The 19,932-nt window shown below is 36.9% G+C and overlaps 1 protein-coding gene across 1 annotated transcript; it reads left to right on the top strand.

Moving 5' to 3' along the window:
• Positions 1-806: 806 nt before the first annotated feature.
• Positions 807-18,575, top strand: LOC138708235 (probable cytochrome P450 6a13). The gene is made up of 4 exons (XM_069838574.1): positions 807-1,751; positions 7,306-7,527; positions 9,303-9,554; positions 18,409-18,575. The coding sequence occupies exons 1-4, from the start codon at positions 836-838 to the stop codon at positions 18,573-18,575; spliced, it is 1,557 nt and encodes a 518-aa protein (XP_069694675.1). The 5' UTR covers positions 807-835.
• The last annotated feature ends 1,357 nt before the right edge of the window (positions 18,576-19,932 follow it).

The raw sequence follows: 19,932 nt of genomic DNA, 5'->3' as shown, positions 1-19,932 counted from the left end.
GATGACAAATTGAATTTATTTGAATATTATTTACAATTAATGCTAATTATTATAGTAACAGAACATAACCTTCTGCGACAGTATTGGATTTCCAGCCTCCATGACGTTTCCCTCGTTGTCTTTCGATTGCATATCCGAGAATAATCGAAAACCTGAACTTTGATGAATAGGTGTAGTTTAATGACATGCATTAAAGTACTGCTACCAGGTGTATAATTACTACATTTCGGCATGGTCGAGCATAAAATATATTTCCAGCTTACAATACAGTGCATAAAAATCGCTCTAGGTTAATTTAATAACCAAAAAATCCCTTATTGACCACGAAAATTAAAAAATATTATATATTACAACCAAATCTATGGCAATTTGATATCATACATTTTTTTTTTTCTTTTTTTTTTTTTTCAATTTTTCATATACCATAACAACCATCTTCCCTTGTATCCAGAGTTTTGAAACCCCTGGCGCAATGAAATAAACAGAAATATTGCCACCCCAATTCTTAAGGTGGATTCGGATATATTTTACAACGGTCTTGTGCATACCACACTAAGTTGATGAGGCGTCGTTAAGTACATTAAGGAACGTAGCGCCAGACAAGTGGCAAATAACAGAACAATGAAGAGATAAACAAAGTGACGAGTGGGAAAAGGGACTAAGTCGCAGTCTTTTTAGAAAAGTGCTTCATCACGCCGTAAGTGAGTGCGAGACCTTGAGACGCTGTTGCACTAAGCAGACTCGTTCTGAATGAATGACGAGGCAGAGTGAGGCCTTCGCATATAAGCGGCAGGAAGCATGGCTGATCATCAGTCGCTTCTGGACAGCAGCCAAGATGGAGCTGATAATCCGGACCGTGTTCACCGCGCTGCTGGGCTTCGCAGCGGTCGCGGCTTTGATCCTCTACTGGTACAGCACCGCCACGTTCGGCTACTGGAGGAAGAGGGGCGTCAAATCCTTGAAGCCGGTCCCGCTGTTTGGCAACGTCAAGAAGTTCGCTCTCCGCCAGCGCTCGCCCGCTCTGGTGTTCCAGGACCTCTACAACCAGTTCAGCGGAGAGAGGTACGGCGGCATACACCAGGCCAGAACCCCGGTACTCCTGATCCGGGATCCGGAGCTAATCAAGCAGGTGCTTGTTAAAGATTTCGCTTGCTTCCCTGGAAAAGGGACACATCCAGACCTGAACCAAGACCCTCTGTCCTGCAACCTGTTCAATCTGGAGGGCGATCAGTGGCGGTACATCAGGACGAAGCTGACGCCGGCCTTCACGCCGGGCAAGCTGAAGGTCGTGTACCAGCACATCGACCACTACTCGGAGAAGCTGATCGAGCACCTGGACGCAAGCGCGAGCCGAGGCGAGGTGCTGGACATGTACGAGGTGCTCGTCAACTTCACCATGGACGCCACGGGTTCCTGCGCGTTCGGCGTGGAGGTGAACGCCATGCACGACCGGGACTCGGAGTTCAAGCAGATGGGGCACCGCATCATACACGCCCACGGCGACACCTTCATCGATATTCTGGAATCCATTTCGCCGAAACTGCCCAAAATATTTCAGATGGTAACTTTTCCCACTGACGTCACTACGTTTTTCAAGACGGTGGTGAAGAAAATAGTGGACTACCGAGACGAGAACCACATCATGAAGAAGGACGTCATGCATCTCCTCATGCTGGCCCGCAACAAGACAAATGAAGAGCAGGATCCGCAGCATTCCGGCAGCGAGGAGGCTTCGCAGGACAGAGACGAAGGTGAGGAACCTACTTGCAGTCTGAAGGAAAACAATTGCCTAATAATATTTATTTATTCATTCATTTTTATTTTCACACATTCATTTATGTATTTATTTATTCATCCATTCATTCATTCAATTATTCATTAAACCATTAAATTATTTGTTCAATCATTCAATTATTCTTTAAATCATTCAATTATTAGTGCAATCATTCAATTATTCTTTAAATCATTCAATTATTCGTTCAATCATTCAATTATTCTTTAAATCATTCAATTATTCGTGCAATCATTCAATTATTCTTTAAATCATTCAATTATTCGTTCAATCATTCAATTATTCATTAAATCATTCAATTATTTGTTCAATCATTCAATTATTCTTTAAATCATTCAATTATTCGTTCAATCATTCAATTATTCATTAAATCATTCAATTATTTGTTCAATCATTCAATTATTCTTTAAATCATTCAATTATTTGTTCAATCATTCAATTATTCATTAAATCATTCAATTATTTGTTCAATCATTCAATTATTCTTTAAATCATTCAATTATTCATTAAATCATTCAATTATTTGTTCAATCATTCAATTATTCATTAAATCATTCAATTATTCGTGCAATCATTCAATTATTCTTTAAATCATTCAATTATTCGTGCAATCATTCAATTATTCTTTAAATCATTCAATTATTCGTTCAATCATTCAATTATTCATTAAATCATTCAATTATTTGTTCAATCATTCAATTATTCTTTAAATCATTCAATTATTCGTTCAATCATTCAATTATTCATTAAATCATTCAATTATTTGTTCAATCATTCAATTATTCTTTAAATCATTCAATTATTCATTAAATCATTCAATTATTTGTTCAATCATTCAATTATTCTTTAAATCATTCAATTATTCATTAAATCATTCAATTATTTGTTCAATCATTCAATTATTCATTAAATCATTCAATTATTCGTGCAATCATTCAATTATTCATTAAATCATTCAATTATTTGTTCAATCATTCAATTATTCTTTAAATCATTCAATTATTCGTTCAATCATTCAATTATTCTTTAAATCATTCAATTATTCGTTCAATCATTCAATTATTCTTTAAATCATTCAATTATTCGTTCAATCATTCAATTATTCTTTAAATCATTCAATTATTCGTGCAATCATTCAATTATTCATTAAAAAATTTAATTATTCGTTCAATCATCCAATTATGCATTTAAATCATTCAATTATTCCTTAAATCATTCAATTATTCGTTCAATCATTCAATTATTCATTAAAACATTAAATTATTCGTTCAATCATTCAATTATTCATTAAAACATTAAATTATTCGTTCAATCATGCAATTATGCACTAAATCATTCGATTATTCGTTCAATCATTCAATTATTCTTTAAATAATTCACTTATTCCTTCAAACATTCAATTATTCATTAAATCATACAATTATTCATTAAATCATTAAATTATTCATTAAATCATTAAATTATTCATTAAATCATTAAATTATAGAATTATTCATTAAATCATTAAATTATTAATTAAATCATTTGATTATTATTTCAATCATTCAATTATTCAATCAATGATTTAATTATTCTTTCAATCATTCAGTTATTAATTAAATAATGAAATTATTCTTTAAAACATTCAATTATTCATTACATCATTAAATTATCTTTAAATCGTTCACTTCTTCATTAAATCATTAAATTATTCCTTCAAACATTCAATTATTCATTAAATCATACAATTATTCATTAAATCATTAAATTATTCATTAAATCATTAAATTATAGAATTATTCATTAAATCATTAAATTATTAATTAAATCATTTGATTATTATTTCAATCATTCAATTATTCAATCAATGATTTAATTATTCTTTCAATCATTCAGTTATTAATTAAATAATGAAATTATTCTTTAAAACATTCAATTATTCATTACATCATTAAATTATCTTTAAATCGTTCACTTCTTCATTAAATCATTAAATTATTCATTCAATCATTCAATTATTAATGAAATCATTTGATTAATCTTTCAGTCATTCAATTATTCAATTAATGATTTAATTATTCTTTCAATCATTCAATTATTCATTAAATAATGAAATTATTCTTTAAATCATTTAATTATTCAATACGTCATTAAATTATCTTTAAATCATTCAATTATGCATTAAATCTTTAAATTGTTCATTAAATCACTCAATTATTCTTTAAATCATTAAATTATTCTTTCAATCATTAAATTATCAATTAAATCATTAAATTATTCATTAAATCATTCAATTATTCTTTAAACTTTAATTTATGCATTAGATCATTCAGTTATTCTTTAAACATTAAATTATGCATTAAATCATCCAATTATTCTTTAAATCATTAAATAATGCATTAAATCATTAAATAATGCATTAAATCATCCAATTATTCTTTAAATCATTAAGTAATGCATTAAATCATCCAATTATTCTTTAAATCATTAAATTATTCATTAAATCATTAAATTATTCTTTCAATCATTAAAATATTCTTCTAATCATCATTCATTCATTTACCCACTTTTTCAGTTTATTCATTTTCTCATTATTCAGTTTCTCATTTGTTAATTTTCCAATTTATTACTTTCATTTATTCATTTCCAAATTTTTTATTAATTATTTTTTTTACTTGTTTATTTAACGACGCTGTATCAGCAACTAGATTATTCAGATTGATGATAGCCAGATGGTATTTGGAGAGGTGTGACCGAGCATTCGCAAACCTCAAAAAAAAAAAAACAACCAGTAATCAGCCCAAGCAGGGATCGAATCCGCGCACGAGCGCAACTCCGGCGGCGCATTCCTTGTTGTTGTTTCAATACATACCATTACGATATCTGGTAACAGCAACATTGAAAAGACGGTCACATTATCTTTTTACGAATGGAATCAAACCCGGTCACCTGTGTAAGAGCTCCCTGTAGCACAGAGGCATTATCGTCCTCTATGATGGAATAGTCACCATTGGGTAAGAGGTTCGCAGTTCAAACCTGGCCGAGAATCATGAATCGGATGCAAGCTCTAAATCTAGCAGCTTGTGTTTTTCTCTTCCATGTACTGGGCTGTCTATCGTCTCGTTGGTCTTTGTTTATTTGGAGTCATATTTTACAAGCTGTTCTGGAATTTTATTTTCTTCCCCTCCATCAACGTTGAGTTTCCACTTTATCTTATATTTATTTATTTACTTTATCTAATAATTTAAAACTGTGTAATCTAATTCCTGTCTGATATCTCCGATGTGTTAACAGGTACAGTTTCAATCTGCTTCGCATTTTCATAAAATACAACTGGAACGACCATCAGTTTAAGAAATTTTTATATATTTTTTTTTTTATATTTTAATTTTAATATTTGAGAGGAAGACTCAGAATACTAATGAATCGTTCAATAAAGTTGTTTGGTTTCGAGTCCCAAAAATGTGTTTGTTGGTATGTTAGCGTTGGAACTTGGTGCACTAGATGCAGTACTCACATTTCATGATGGATACACTGCAAGAATACAGGTGTTGAAGGATCTAGGTATTCAAATAGGACATAATACCTCTAAAACATGGCGAACTTGGACACATTGCGAATGAGGTAGCCGTATCAAACACAACCAAAGAGGCAAGATCCAAGAGGGGGAGGGTAGGATGGAGAAGAAGATGAGGACTACCAACCGGGAGGGTTTTAAAAAATTTTTGTGTAATAGGCGAGTTTTTATGGAAACTTTTACTTTCAACGTGATTCGCTTAAAACTACATTTTTCTACATAAATGACCCGTTTTCTCAGAAACTACTAGGTCTATCTGCATGACATTTTTACCGTACATTTCAGATAACACTGTGATGATGTGGAATTCTTTTTTTTTAGTAGGTTACTTTACGACGCTTTATCAACATATTTGGTCATTTAGCGTCTGAATGAGATGAAGGTGATAATGCCGGTGAAATGAGTCCGGGGTCCAGCACCGAAAGTTACCCAGCATTTGCTCATATTGGGTTGAGGGAAAACCCAGGGAAAAACTTCAACCAGGTAACTTGTCCCGACTGGGAATCCAACCCGGGCCATCTGGTTTCGCGGCCAGACGCGCTGACCGTTACTCCGCAGGTGTGGACTTGTGGAATTCCTTTGATTGAGTTTGCTGTAATAGTTTATTTTTAAAAAATTAAAATTTTTTGTTGAAAATTTGTGTTTATAAAAAACATACCTTTTTTCTACTAGATATTTTACCATCAAAACGAATCAGTGCACTCAGAAAAAAATGTATAAACATTCTGTAAAATATCACATTTCTATACCTAGTACAGGCCTGCAGAACTCGCAAAGTAGGGGAACTATGACGTCAGCCTCACTCCACTTCTATTGGGGATGGTCGACTTCCGCCCCGAGAATGAATATTGATGCAGCCGAGCGTAACTAGAACGCCGTGACCGCACAGGTAGAAAAGGTGGGTGGGATAAGAGAGGGGAGGAAAGAAGTCGATCTCAAGAGCTACAGTTCTGCAGGCCTGACCTAGCATGTCCTGAGATAACGGGTCATTAATATGGCTGTTTTAACATTAGTGACATGGATAAATATATAATAGGATGCGAAACTTAATGAGTTTCCCGTAACACATACTAGAGGCGCTGTTGTTGAAATTGATCTTGCTGCCATCTATTTTTGGGAGAGGCGTTACTACAAATAGCAGCGCACCAAGTAACGAAAAGAGTAATTACTCCATGCATTTAGCAGCGCACCTGGTGACGAAAATGTTAAAGTGTGCAGAAAGTATTCCCTCCCACCCTCATCGATATTTAAAACTAACCCAATTTAAAGTAAAACATTTACAGTTTTATTCCTCATAGCATATTCTACTGAAAATTCTTACCGGAGCCAACAGGAAGATAAAAGAGACGATGTGTTTTACACTATCCGATTAAAATATAACCAGACAGAGACAAAAAATAAAGCAAATGGTTTGATAATTGAAATTGTATTCTTTGGGTATTTATTGTACAGCACAATGGAAAAGTCTGCAAGAACTACGTAGATAGTTCAATTTATTATATTATTCTTACTTTACAATACATTCAACACTATTTTTACAAACATCACTGTTTAACATACTCTGCTTATACACACACGTATCACTTTATGTTCACTTATTAGTAAGTTTCAGTCCGCCATCTTCTCTCCTCGACTCTCCCATACAATATCTCGAACGGATAGATAGAGAACTCTCAGTAATGTACCCAACACGTAGTTCTAATGTTCACCACCTACGACGTCGGGCGCTGATCATCTTATTTCAGAGTACCAAATCTAGATGGTGCTGACCGCAGTTTCGCATCCTATTATATATTTATCCATGTTAGTGAGATAGGACTTGACGACTCCCCATTATAGACGGGTGGAATGCAAAGTAAGCGTTCTTTTCGTGGTGCGTTTCATCCAAGCCTGGACATTCATTTCTTGCAACACGATGTGCTGAGCGGTTGGACCTTACAGAATGTCTGCTCTGCAGGTTTCGACGACGTGATGCTGGCTGCGCAGGCGGCCATGTTCCTGCGGGCGGGCAGCGAGAAGGCGTCCACCACGATGAGCTTCTGCCTGAACGAGCTGGCTCTGCAGCCCGACCTGCAGGAGGAGCTGCGAGCGGAGGTGGAGGCCGCCAGGGAGGAGCACGACGGCAGACTCACGTACGAGATCGTGCTGGGCCTCAAGCTCATGGACAGGGTCGTGGCAGGTGAGCAGACCACATCGGTCCCTATCCTGAGCATCACATCCCACCTCCCTCAAATCCATTTTAATATTGTCCTCACATCTACGTCTCGGCCTCCCCAAAGGTCTTCCAACTAACACTCTATATGCATTTTTGGATTCACTCATACATGCTACATACCCTGCCCATCTCCAAATTTTGGCTTTAATGTTCCTAATTATGTTAGGTCAGGCCTGCACAAGGTTTGCGCTCTCCGAGCCGGCTCACAGCTCATGAGCGGAATGCAGATATTAGCTGCGCTCTGTATAAGGGTGGACTGGAAGAAGGGGTGATCTCGTACAAAATATACACAAAAGGAAGTACTATTACGAGTGCTTATGAAATGGATTCCCGCTCAGTGTTTGCAAAACTATCTTGGACTATTATTAATTAATTAATAAATATTTATTTTACAGAAATAATAGAAATTCTATAGCTACTTAAACGTACAATATCATTTTATTATATCTTTATTTATCGGTACATCAAAACGAGGTTTTATGCTGTTGGCAGCTGAAAGGAACAGTAGCCTACTGATCGTAATGAAACATCAGTTACAGATGTTCGATGTCTGCCTTTATTAAAGTTGATTATAGAAAACAATTGCTCACAAATATAAATGTTGAGCCAAACTTAGCAATCATTTTCACAGCCAGCCTGTGTAGTCGTGGATATTATTGCTAATGTTTAGTCTTGTAAAACTCAACTAGGCTAGTAGTATTATTCAAGCGATCTTTAGCCCTTAGCTCACATTGAAGATCAATAAGTTCGAGCTGTAAATCGTTAAATGTTAAATGTTATGTTCCGTCTTTTAGATTCCTCCATACTGTACTGTAGCAGTAGGTAAGCAACGTGAAACAGTTACTGAGAATAGGCCTCCACACTGCACTCCACTATACAATGTGTTCTCCTGTAACTTCATCTCGCTTAGTCTCAAATATTTTCCTAAGCACCTTATTCTTGAATACCCTGAACCTCTGTTCTTTTCTCAAAGTGACAGTGCACGTTTCACAGCCACACAGAACAACCGGTAATATAACTGTTTTATAAATTCTAACTTTCGGTTTTTATGAAACCAGACTAGATGACAGAAGCTTCTCAGTCGAATAATATCAGCCATTTTCCATATTTAGTCTGAGTTCAATTTCCTCCCGAGCGTCATTTATATTTGTTATTGTTCCTCCAAGGTATTTCAATTTTTCTGCCTTTGGAAAGGATACATCTCCAATTTTTATATTTCCACTTCGTACTATCTTCTGATCACATACTTTGTTTTTTCAGAACTTACTTCCAAACCCATCTTATTATTATTTCAAGTAAAATTTCCGTGTTTTCCCTAATCGTTTGTGGATTTTCTCCTAACATATTCACGTCATCCGCATAGACAAGCAGCTGATGTAACCCGTTCAATTCCAAACCCTATGTGTTATCCTGCACTTTCCTAATGGCAAACTCTAGAGCAAAGTTAAAAAGTAAAGGTGGTAGTGCATCTCCTTGCTTTAGCCCACAATGAATTGAAAAAGCGTCCGACGGAACTGACCTATACGGACTCTGCTGTACGTTTCACTGAGTCCACGTTCGATCACCATCATTATCACCGCCCCATTATTTTGTTTATAAAATTGTATTTCATTTACCAGCAACAAATCTTATTAATTTTAAGTACCTACGATTCCAAAATGTGCTCAATGTTCAATTGTTGCTTAGTATTAATAGTTTTATACGTGTCTCATAGTACGTGCTTATTTTTATGACTACAGAAACGCTGAGGAAGTATCCACTGGAAGCCAACATCTACCGAGTATGCAGCAAGCCCTACAACATCCCCGGCACGTCGGTGCGACTCGACGAGGGCACCAAGGTCCTCATCCCAGTGTACGCGATCCATCACGACCCGCAGTATTACCCGGATCCGGAGAAATTCGACCCTGACAGATTCACAGACGCAAACAAGAACTCTAGGCAGCACTTCACGTACCTGCCCTTCGGCGAGGGACCGCGTGTGTGCATCGGTAAGTCTTCCACTGGACACGAAGCAAAGACTGCAGGCTTCGGATATCCAGTAAAGTAGATCATTTCGTACAACTGAGCGTGCTGATAATTATGAGTAATAACGCAGAACAGTATACTTATTACCGGGTGTTCTTTATGGTTGTGAAACTTTGGGAGAGGAACAGACGTTAAAGGTGTTCGAGAATAAGGTGCTTAGGAAAATATTTGGGGCTAAGAGGAATGAAGTTACAGGAGAATGGAGAAAGTTACACAACGCAGAACTGCACGCATTGTATTCTTCACCTGACATAATGAACACTAAATCCAGACGTTTGAGATGGGCAGGGCATGTAGCACGTATGGGTGAATCTATAAATTCGTGTACAGTGTTAAGGCTGGTTCACAATAAACCGGGAACGAGAACCAGAATGAAAACGAGAAGCAGAGGACGTGAATATGAAAATTTTTGATTCACAATAAACCGAGAACGTAGACGACTATGCATATCGATATGTATGTCAATAACGATATGTAAAGTCGATATTACGCATTCTGATGTTATTTGTGTATAATTGACCAACGGCGTTCTCTCATGAGTACAAGGCAGCCAACATAAACACAGGTTAAATCAACTTCAAAATTTCAACAGTACTATAAATATGCCCATGCATCTTTATTATCACAACCTATTTTAAGTCTACCATAACGTAAAATAATTAGAGAAGAAACATTTGTAATAGAACAAAAATGAACACAACAGTAGTTATTGAATTGAAGCATGAATATGTAGTGTGTAATACAACCAATACAGTAATAAAATATGATTCACTTACGATCGGTGTTCAAAGACGCAGCTATTGAAAGCCACGTATTCTCCTTCATTTTCTCATCTTTATACGAGGCGCGCCGCTTATCGTAAACGTGAGGATTTTCCTCAACACTCAATATTAGAATCTCATCAAATAAAACTTGCTCCATGATGCACAGCACAGAACAAAATAATGCATAGGTTATGTCACGGTCTTCTTGCTACAAAATATACGACGACAACACAAAATAGCTTTTAGATGGCAATAGAATGAATCTAGTGGGCTGTGATCGGAAACGTGAACGCCGAAGTTGAAACTTGGCCAACTCTCCGTTCCCGATCCCGGGCTCCGGCAAGCTTTTCGTTAATTGTGAATGCTCACATTTAAATGTACACATTTTAACAATTTTACAGTTTTCGTTTTCGTTCCGATTCTCGTTTCCGGTTTATTGTGAACCAGCCTTTAGTTCGAAGACCTGAGGGGAAAAGACGTTTCGGGAGGCCGAGACGTACATGGGAGGATAATATTAAAATAGATTTGAGGGAGGTGGGATACGATGGTAAGGACTGAATTATCTTGCTTAGGATAGGGATCGATAGCGGGCTTATGTGAAGGCGGCAATGAACCTCCGGGTTCCTTAAAAGCCAGTAAGTAAGTAACGCAAAGTAATGGAGTCTTGTACTGTCTTTCCGGCCCTAGATTATTTCCCTTATTGTTATTTGTCTTTTTGTGTAAAATTAGATTTTCCAAGTAATAAAAAAATTTTACGGAGACAGCGTTGCTTCCAATGTCGAAGAAAAATAATTCCAAGAAATGTAACGAGTTCAAGACTATCAGCCTGATATCGCACTCGGCGAAGATTCTCTTGCGAATACTGAATCGACGTTTATATTCTAAGATGGAAGAACAGTTGGAAGAAGAGCAGTTTGGCTTCAGGAAGGGAAAAAGGTACGAGCGATGCAATTGGACTGCTAAGAACAATCGGTGAAAGATACCTGGAGAAGAATAAAGAAGTTTATGTTGTATTTGTGGACTTAGAAAAGGCTTTTGACAGAGTGGATTGGAATAAACTCATGGGGATCCTAAAGAAAATAGGTGTGGATTGGAAAGAGAGAATGCTGTTCAGTAATCTGTATATGAAACGAGCCAAAGTCAGGATAGAAGAAGAAATGTCGAAAGGAAACAAAATTGGGAGAGGAGTACGTCAAGGATGCCTTTTATCACCTACCCTGTTCAACATCTACTTGGAGGATTTAGTGCAGAACTGTTTTCAGAACATGGGAGGAGTGATAGTAGGAGGAAGAAGAATAAAGTGCATAATATTTGCTGATGATATGGCGTTGTTAGCAGAAGAGGAGATGATACTAAGGGATATGCTACTGGAGCTAAACGACAGCTGTGAGCAGTATGGGATGAAGATAAATGCAAACAAGACGAAGACCATGGTCACGGGAAGAAAAATAAAGAAGGTAAACTTGCCAATTCTAAATGAGACAATAGAGCAAGTGGACAGCTTCAAATACTTGGGGTGTACTGTGTGTAATAACACGAGCTGCTGCCAAGATGAAAAAGGAGGATTGCAATGGCCAAGGAAGCTTTTAAGAAAAAAAGGAGCATCTTCTGCGGACCTCTGGAAAAAGAACTAAGAAAGAGACTAGTGAAGTGCTTTGTATGGAGTGTGGTATTGTATGGAGCAGAAACATGGACATTTACGACGAAGTGAAGAGAAACGAATACAAGCATTTGAAATGTGGATATGGACAGAATAAGAAATGAAGCTGTGTTGGAAAGAGTGGGTGAAGAAAGAATGATGCTGAAACTGATCAGGAAGAGGAAAAGGAATTGGCTGGGTCACTGGCTGAAAAGAAGCTGCTTACTGAAGGATGCACTGGAAGGAATGGTGAACGGGAGAAGAGTTCGAGGCAGAAGAAGATACCACATGATAGTTTACATTAAGATACATGGATCATATGAGGAGACAAAGAGGAAGACAGAAAATAAGAAAGACTGGAGAAGGCTGGGTTTGCAGTGAAATACCTGCCCTTGTGTAGAACACTGAATGAATGAAATTCAAAGGAATTGAAATCGCAGAAAAATAGGGAGAACCAGACAGGAAAGATTCTTCCGATTCTCCTGTTTTAACACCCACAACATGCTTAATGCGCAATTGTGCGCTAAACTCTAGTAGACATATTATAAGCCAACTGTTCCAGCATTAGTGTCGAGCCTCGGGTAAAAGGAGAGGAGAAAGAGGTGAAAATCAATAAAGATAGCTGTGCAAAGTATTCCGAATAATTATTATGCTTGGACAAAAGTTTTTTGCCAGCTCAGCAGATGTTGTTGCAAAATATTTAGTTAAAATGAGTAATGATTTGATCAGCGAATAAATAGGATTACTTTTCCCTGGACCAAAAAATTGTGCTTTCTCTTGTACCTGAGCGCAGCATTTATAACTGGAACTTGGAAAATTCAGGTGGCTTAATTTTTGTTTCTGGTCTGTAGGCCTACTAAAGAAAGAAAGAAAGAAAGAAAGAAAGAAAGAAAGGAAGGAAGGAAGGAAAGGAAAAAGGAAAGGAAAGGAAAGAAAAGAAAAGAAAAGAAAGAAAGAAAGAAAGAAAGAAAGAAAGAAAGAAAGAAAGAAAGGAAAGGAGAAAGGAAAGGAAAGGAAAGAAAAGAAAAGAAAAGAAAGGAAGGAAAGGAAAAAGGAAAGGAAAGAAAAGAAAAGAAAAGGAAAGAAAGAAAGAAAGAAAGAAAGAAAGAAAGAAAGAAAGAAAGAAAGAAAGAAAGAAAGAAAGAAAGAAAGAAAGAAAGAAAGAAAATTCGGTAGTGGGGACCGTATATAGAAGTCTCGCTCAAAGTGGGTCGAGCCTTCAAAAAACTTGGGAATGTTAATGTGTTAACCGTTCTTCACAAATCCATCCTCAGCTTGTATTACAGGAGATTTATCAACTTTTATTATGGTTTCTTTTCCAGTGAACCCCTCGATTTTTTATTAGAGTCACTACTAAGGAGCCAACTGGCTCGATCACTCATCTGGGTGTAGTTTTCTCTAAGATGTTGACACAACAACAGGGTGAGCCCTGAAAACAAGTGGGCCACGACGGACCAATCACCCACCACTATACATTTCGGATTTCTAAATTATGTCAATTCTTTATCTCCTAATGACCTCGGCTTATGAACAATGAGGACCAAAATGTCGTATGTTGTCTTACAACGCGTACCAACATTACAAAAGATAACGTCGAGTCACACGGTACTTCGTTCAAGATAGCGGCGCGGCTTTTATCTTCACTTATTGATAAGGCCCATTCACAATGAGAATTAAACATAACCGTAACATAAACACAGAAGTTTGCGCCCAGGCTATCAAATGGGATCATTCACAATTATTCACATAAGCATTGACATAAACATTTCCGTAAGACGTTAACATGAAAGTTTGCAAACTCCAAACTTTCATGCTTATGCTTACGTGATTTTCAAACAGAACACAATCGTGGAGCGCTGAAGTATACGACAGAATATGAGGAAATGGCGTCGTTGTTATGTTTCCATGGTTACCATGTATGTTTGCTGTTATGTTTATGTTCCCATCGTGAATGATGGTATGACTTCTTAATTTTACCGTAACGTTTATATTCTTAAGTTAACGCTTACGTTATGTTTCATTTTCATTGTGAATGAGCCTTTAGTTATAAAATTAAATTATGTAAAATTGTAACTACATTAAAAATATTAGTCAAACATTCCCTTGGTAGAGACGAGTACATTTGTCATCAAAAAATCTACACTCGTATAAGCACGTCAACATTAGCGTTTTGATTGAAACCTTTTCCAGATAATCCAATAAAGCAAATTTTAAATGATATGAAAGTCGCCGTTACAGCTCCATGCCACACAATTACTACGATGAAATAAAGCTCGCTGCCATTCATTAAAATGACGCTATATGTCTAATGACGTAACAAACGCCATGACATACGAGAATGTCACTGAATAATAACCGTTATTTACTGCACTCCACAAAGCAACACTCAACTCTTCGCCAGACAATAATGCAGTAGGCTATATAAACGAACCTTGATCCCGCACTGATAAGTATCCACCGTCTTTATGTTTGAATGCAATAAGCGCGGATGAATGCTATTTTTCTATCTAATGTTCAGAATATACTGTAGAAGAACTTCGCTTACCGCAATTAATTGGGCCCAAATCTACCGAATTATTCGAAATTCTATTTTCCGAAGTATTATTTTATGTTTATACAGAGTAATTCAATAAAAACGAGCAAAAGTTAAACATGACACAGGGTGCTCTACTGAACAGTTTTAGATAGCAACTTGTGGTCGCTTACTGTTTTACATTTGTTGTTTAGTCAACTGTCCGAAGACAGGTCTGAACCTCACAAGTGATACCAAGAAGACACCACTTACGAGGCAACTAGGCCAGAAGATAATGGGGTAGAGTGGCCAGTCCCTTTCCCCTTCCATTGCATACATCGCCGACTAGTTACATATTACACTAATCAGACTTCAGATGCATACAAACAACTGTTCTTCCTCCGACACATATCGTCAAGTGAGATGTACTGCCTGATAATAGATGTAGATATCAGCCAGAATCTCAATCAGAGGATTATTTACATTTAATATATTTATATTTCATATTTACATTTCGTATTTACATGTAATATTTACATTTTATTATATTTATATTTCATATTTACATTTATTATTTACATTTTGTATTTACATTTAATATTTCCATGTAGGCAATCCATCATGTTTTGTTCACCTATCGTGTTCGCAATTGTTACAACACAAAACACGATATGAGTGAACCAGAGACCCTTTCATAGCATTCCAAGAGTTAATCACAGTACGCTGGAGTAGTACTGACTCTTCGACCCAAAGTTCCCTATCTCAAAATGTTCAGTAGAGCATCTCCAGTTTCCTGTTTAATTTTTTCTAGAATCACCCTACATAAAGGATGTAACGAAGGCTTCGTTAAGTACTTAAGTAGTACAGGTCACCAATAGGGCCTAATTCCATATCTGGAAACATTTCGTTCGGTAGCCTTAACTTGTCCAGTAAGCTTGCTTTCTGTATCATATTAGTTAACACAGCTTTTCTTTCAAGCGATTAAGGGCCCATGGTAATCATGTTGCCTTTTTTTTAATGTGGGTCATCATAAAGTTCATGCGAATTTTGTACATACAGAACCTTGCTACCGTGTACATTACAACAGCCAACTGGAATCGAATTCAGGAAACCTGTCCTCAGTTTAAATACAGGGACATCATTTTATTTTTACCAACATTTTTAACATTAACCTGGCTATATTCGAAAACACTGTTGCCCCCTTCCATTACAGGAGTTTGGTGTTACTAGTGCAGTATGTAAACAAATCATTTTACTAGGTATAGGAGGAGAGAAAAGTAGTGTATCCATTTATGTTGTAGGGAAATACGATATTACGATTTTCAGTTTGATCATCACTTTTACGGAATTTATCAAAATACAGTAGAGTAGTAACATTCTTGTTTTAAAAACTCAACTTTTCAGGCGGCTATGTTCGTTATGTAATATCTACTTTATTTAGTATATTAATTATTGATGTTATCATACAATATAGAGAGTGCATTTAAATTGTGGGGGTCATAAGTAAAGGGCTGTAAGTGCACTTAAGTTACTTTTGAGAAAATGGGGTTTAAATATTTAAGCTTTCGTAAAATCGGTGAAATTTTTATTTAAATTTTAATGTGTGTTGCGATTAAAATATCCCTTTGCCACTAAAATTTTAGACACTTTAGCTTACACTGGATGCACTTAACTCATGTTATTACAAATGTCACTAGCATTCCTTTGCTTCTAGCCACCTCAATTCAAAATAAGCTAATCTGAATGTTTAAACAAGTTGCTGAAAATGGTTGCCGTTCATTACAATGCAGGTTTCAATTCTTTACGCATATTATTAAAAACATTTTGAAGCATATTCTCTGAAATTGAATTTATCGTTTCTTGAATATAATTTTTTAGTACGATATTATTAATATAGGTTCTTTCTTCTATAGAAAACGCAACCATATTTATGAAACACACTATACACTGCAGTGTTTACTTCACTGCTTGAAGACTTTGAATGCAACAGCGGCCGTAAGTTTGTGTGTCTGACGGGAGCAAGGACATTAGTGAAGGGGTGGGAGTGAAGTACATTCAGAAATGCAGGTACAATAAAAATGCAAGTAAAAATAAAATGATGTCCCTGTATAACTATCCTTTGTACATTACGTTAGAGTTATTTGTGTCAAACACTACGTGCGATACTGTACATTGATGTTTCTTCTGTTTGGGGCTGTTATGGAAGATTCACATCAAGAGAACTTGCTGATTTCTTTCATCGAAGGTCACATGGAAATGGAAGAGAAGAACTCGTTTACAACACGCCGATCAAACTGAAGCCAAATCAGCTGCTTTCCATGTTCGACTGTCATTAGTTTAGCTTGGCGACAATGTTGTTCTTAATGTAGCATCAATCTCGTCCAAATGACTGCAGAAGAGTCAACGACCGCGATAAACAGTGACAAGCTACAGTGGGTTGGGTTGGGCTGCATCTGAATTTAAATATTTAACAACTATTTTCAAAAACCTGCTAACGTCCCTTTAGTGCGTATGAACCATGCATGTGCGTGCTTCGTTCTCAAACGCAATTCCACAACGTGAATGTTTACCCTGACTAATTTTCTTGTTCGTTACTGAGGCACAGTAAAGGTATCAGAATCTTCGCTAAGGCTTTTAAGTTTTCTACTCACATTGTGGAAATTAAAGCAGAAAAATAATGTAAATACTTTATTACTGGCCTATAAATTAAAATATTACAGCATTACGCTCATGCGCCTCTCTTCCCATAATGCAGCCGTGGCGAAAATGTGATCGTGCGCCGAGCCCATGTGTAACCTGCAACGTGCATAGCACCTATGGAGGGAGGCGGACACCCGAAGGGGAAGTGAAGCAACTGCCTGACTTATTAACGGATTTTCATTTTTCTTACGTCAAGCACTTAAATATAATTTTATACAGTACAAGGCTACAAACTAATATTTAGTACGTGTAACGAAGAAATACATGAATAAGAAAACATAGGGCACATTATCACAACCTAAAATTAACTGTCTTCAGAATGTCTCTGCGACAAAGTTTCAAAATCAGGAATTATGTCACTTACTGCCAGTCGTAGTTGATCACGAAGGTGTTTATCTGTCAGTCGTGATCTAAATTTGGTTTTTACTATTTTCATTGTTGAAAATAATTTTTCACAAACGTAAGTTGTAGCGAACATGGCTTCAACAGAGCAAGCAAAAGAACGAAGCTTGGGATATTTATTTTTTGGCAAAGATTTGAAAACTTCAACATTTGTCAAGTCCTTACATATAGCTTTCATTTGACATCACATTGTAAATCTGTGAGTTTAAATTGAAGATCTAACCGCATTATTCGTACATCTGCTGAAAAAGGATCGACGTACAGAGATAATAATAATAATAATAATAATAATAATAATAATAATAATAATAATAATAATAATGTTTCATGAGTGACATGTAGTATAATGCCGTTTCATGTTATACAACCGTTTTCTTCGTAATACTTGTGAACAAATCATACATTTAATATTCTCATCATATTGGCAGCAAAAAGAAAAAAAGCGTCCTCCCATCCTACTTGAAACTTTCGTTTTTGTAGAGGTACATTGCTTTAGAGAGAGACATTGAGATGATACGCCACTCGCAGGTCAGAGACAAATACAAGAACGGAGTTTCACTCTAGTGAGTGAGAGGGTAGGGTTGGGGGAGGTAGGAAGCAAGAGAAATGCATAGCTATCATTGCGAGCCACATTTTCGCCACGGCTGCCGCTCAACGAGGTGTGCAGTATTCAATGTTCAGTCATTCCAGCTAGGCTAAATATCTTTCATTGGCTTCGCAAATCCAGATGTTTTACACTCTTGCTTGTTGAACTATGTACACAATGTGAATGTGTACTCACCAGGCTGTTTTCTTCGCAGGGTTCCGATACGGCGTGCTGCAGGTCAAGGTGGGCTTGGCGGCGTTGCTGCTGCACTACGAATTCAGCGCGTGTCCGCAGACCAAGAGCTGCCCAGACCTCCACAGTCGCACCTGGGTCACTTCCCCCGCCGGAGGAATGCGGCTGAGAATTCGGAAGAGACAGTGAATGATACGTCAGATCGAGGAACTCATACAATCCAAATCATACCATACAAATCATTAACGATAGAAGTGTTAGAACTGTTTAATCAAGATGTACATACACAGAGCGTTAGCCTACGGGTGGGGCCAGGAAAGCGGCCTGCCTGCGGTGTCGCTTGCGGAATCGTCTATCCGTAAGCTTCCGCTTTCTATACTATACTCTGTAGGGTTTTAATTTTAAAAGTTTAGCAGCAGTAAAGACTGATGTTTTTGAAACACTAACTTCCTGTGAAACACATCTAAGAGATTTATTAGGAGAGCGTGTAAATGATGCACTGATTTCATCAATTTTTTTCTCCCGTCAATACTCTTTGTTTTCGCTTAGGAATTGTAGCATTTATCGACCCTGTTGTCCTTAATTTGTTAACAGGACGTCTAACAGTTTCTCTTCCCTGAATTGGAGCACCCGGATATTTCACTTCAAATTGCCTACCCACCTCTCTACATGACTCTGTTTTCACTCTCTGTTCAAGTGTGAATTTTGCGTTTTGCATTGTTAACAAATTTTACACACACGCTGGATATTTAAGCATTTGTGTCAAGAAACTGCACTGTACGTGTTAAATACTGCAACATCTGGCTCACAACTGATAACTTGTCGACCTTGATGGCCTTGATTGTCGAGCGTGTCTCAACAACTGCGCGCACAAAGCGGCATATCAGGACAGGCCGCTTTCCTGGCCCCACCCGTAGGCGAACGCTCTGTATTATCTTAGTAGTTAGTTAGACGATAATAATCGCGGCTGTGAAATATGCATTCATGTATTCGCCATATTTGTAAGAATCATTGTATCCATAAATCATGAAACAGGATTGAAGTTATGGCGGCAAACTGTATTAATGGAATGAATAGTGAGTTAACAGTTATCCATATTATTTTCTTTGGGGCATTCATCTTAAAATGCCCTCATTTTATGATCAAAACTACTTCCATACTGTGATCCAGTCACTGCACAACCCTATGTCTTTAAATGCACATTTCAGAGATGTTCAGATAACAAATACACATCATGTATAGCGTGGCCTGCCGAAGTGGTGGGCGATTTAAAATGGGTCACAGTCCTGTCCTACCATCTATCCGCAATATGCGGAACCCGAATCACGAAATGAAGTGGATAGGCACTGGATATACATGCACACAGACAACATGGATGTATTGGGCAAAAAATGGAATAACGATAATAATTGGAATACCGAAGTATTTGTAGAATAGGCTACCTGCCTTACTGCTCCACTCTGTTGGGAGTGGAATCAAGGAGTCGGGCAGCAATTGGTCACACGATTTGTTCAATATATGAATAAGAACATGACGCAAACTATTA

Source organism: Periplaneta americana, chromosome 10 (assembly GCF_040183065.1).
Source record: "Periplaneta americana isolate PAMFEO1 chromosome 10, P.americana_PAMFEO1_priV1, whole genome shotgun sequence".
NCBI classification, from domain to species: domain Eukaryota; kingdom Metazoa; phylum Arthropoda; class Insecta; order Blattodea; family Blattidae; genus Periplaneta; species Periplaneta americana.
The sequence above is the reverse complement of the archived record's forward strand: the minus strand, read 5'-3'. Positions and strand labels throughout refer to the sequence as shown.

Coding starts and splice junctions, on each gene's coding strand:
- LOC138708235 (XM_069838574.1), top strand. CDS start 836: ATGGAGCTGATAATCCGGACCGTGTTCACCGCGCTGCTGGGCTTCGCA. Junction 7,528..9,302: donor CATGGACAGGGTCGTGGCAG/GTGAGCAGACCA, acceptor TTATGACTACAG/AAACGCTGAGGAAGTATCCA. Junction 9,555..18,408: donor GGGACCGCGTGTGTGCATCG/GTAAGTCTTCCA, acceptor TTTTCTTCGCAG/GGTTCCGATACGGCGTGCTG.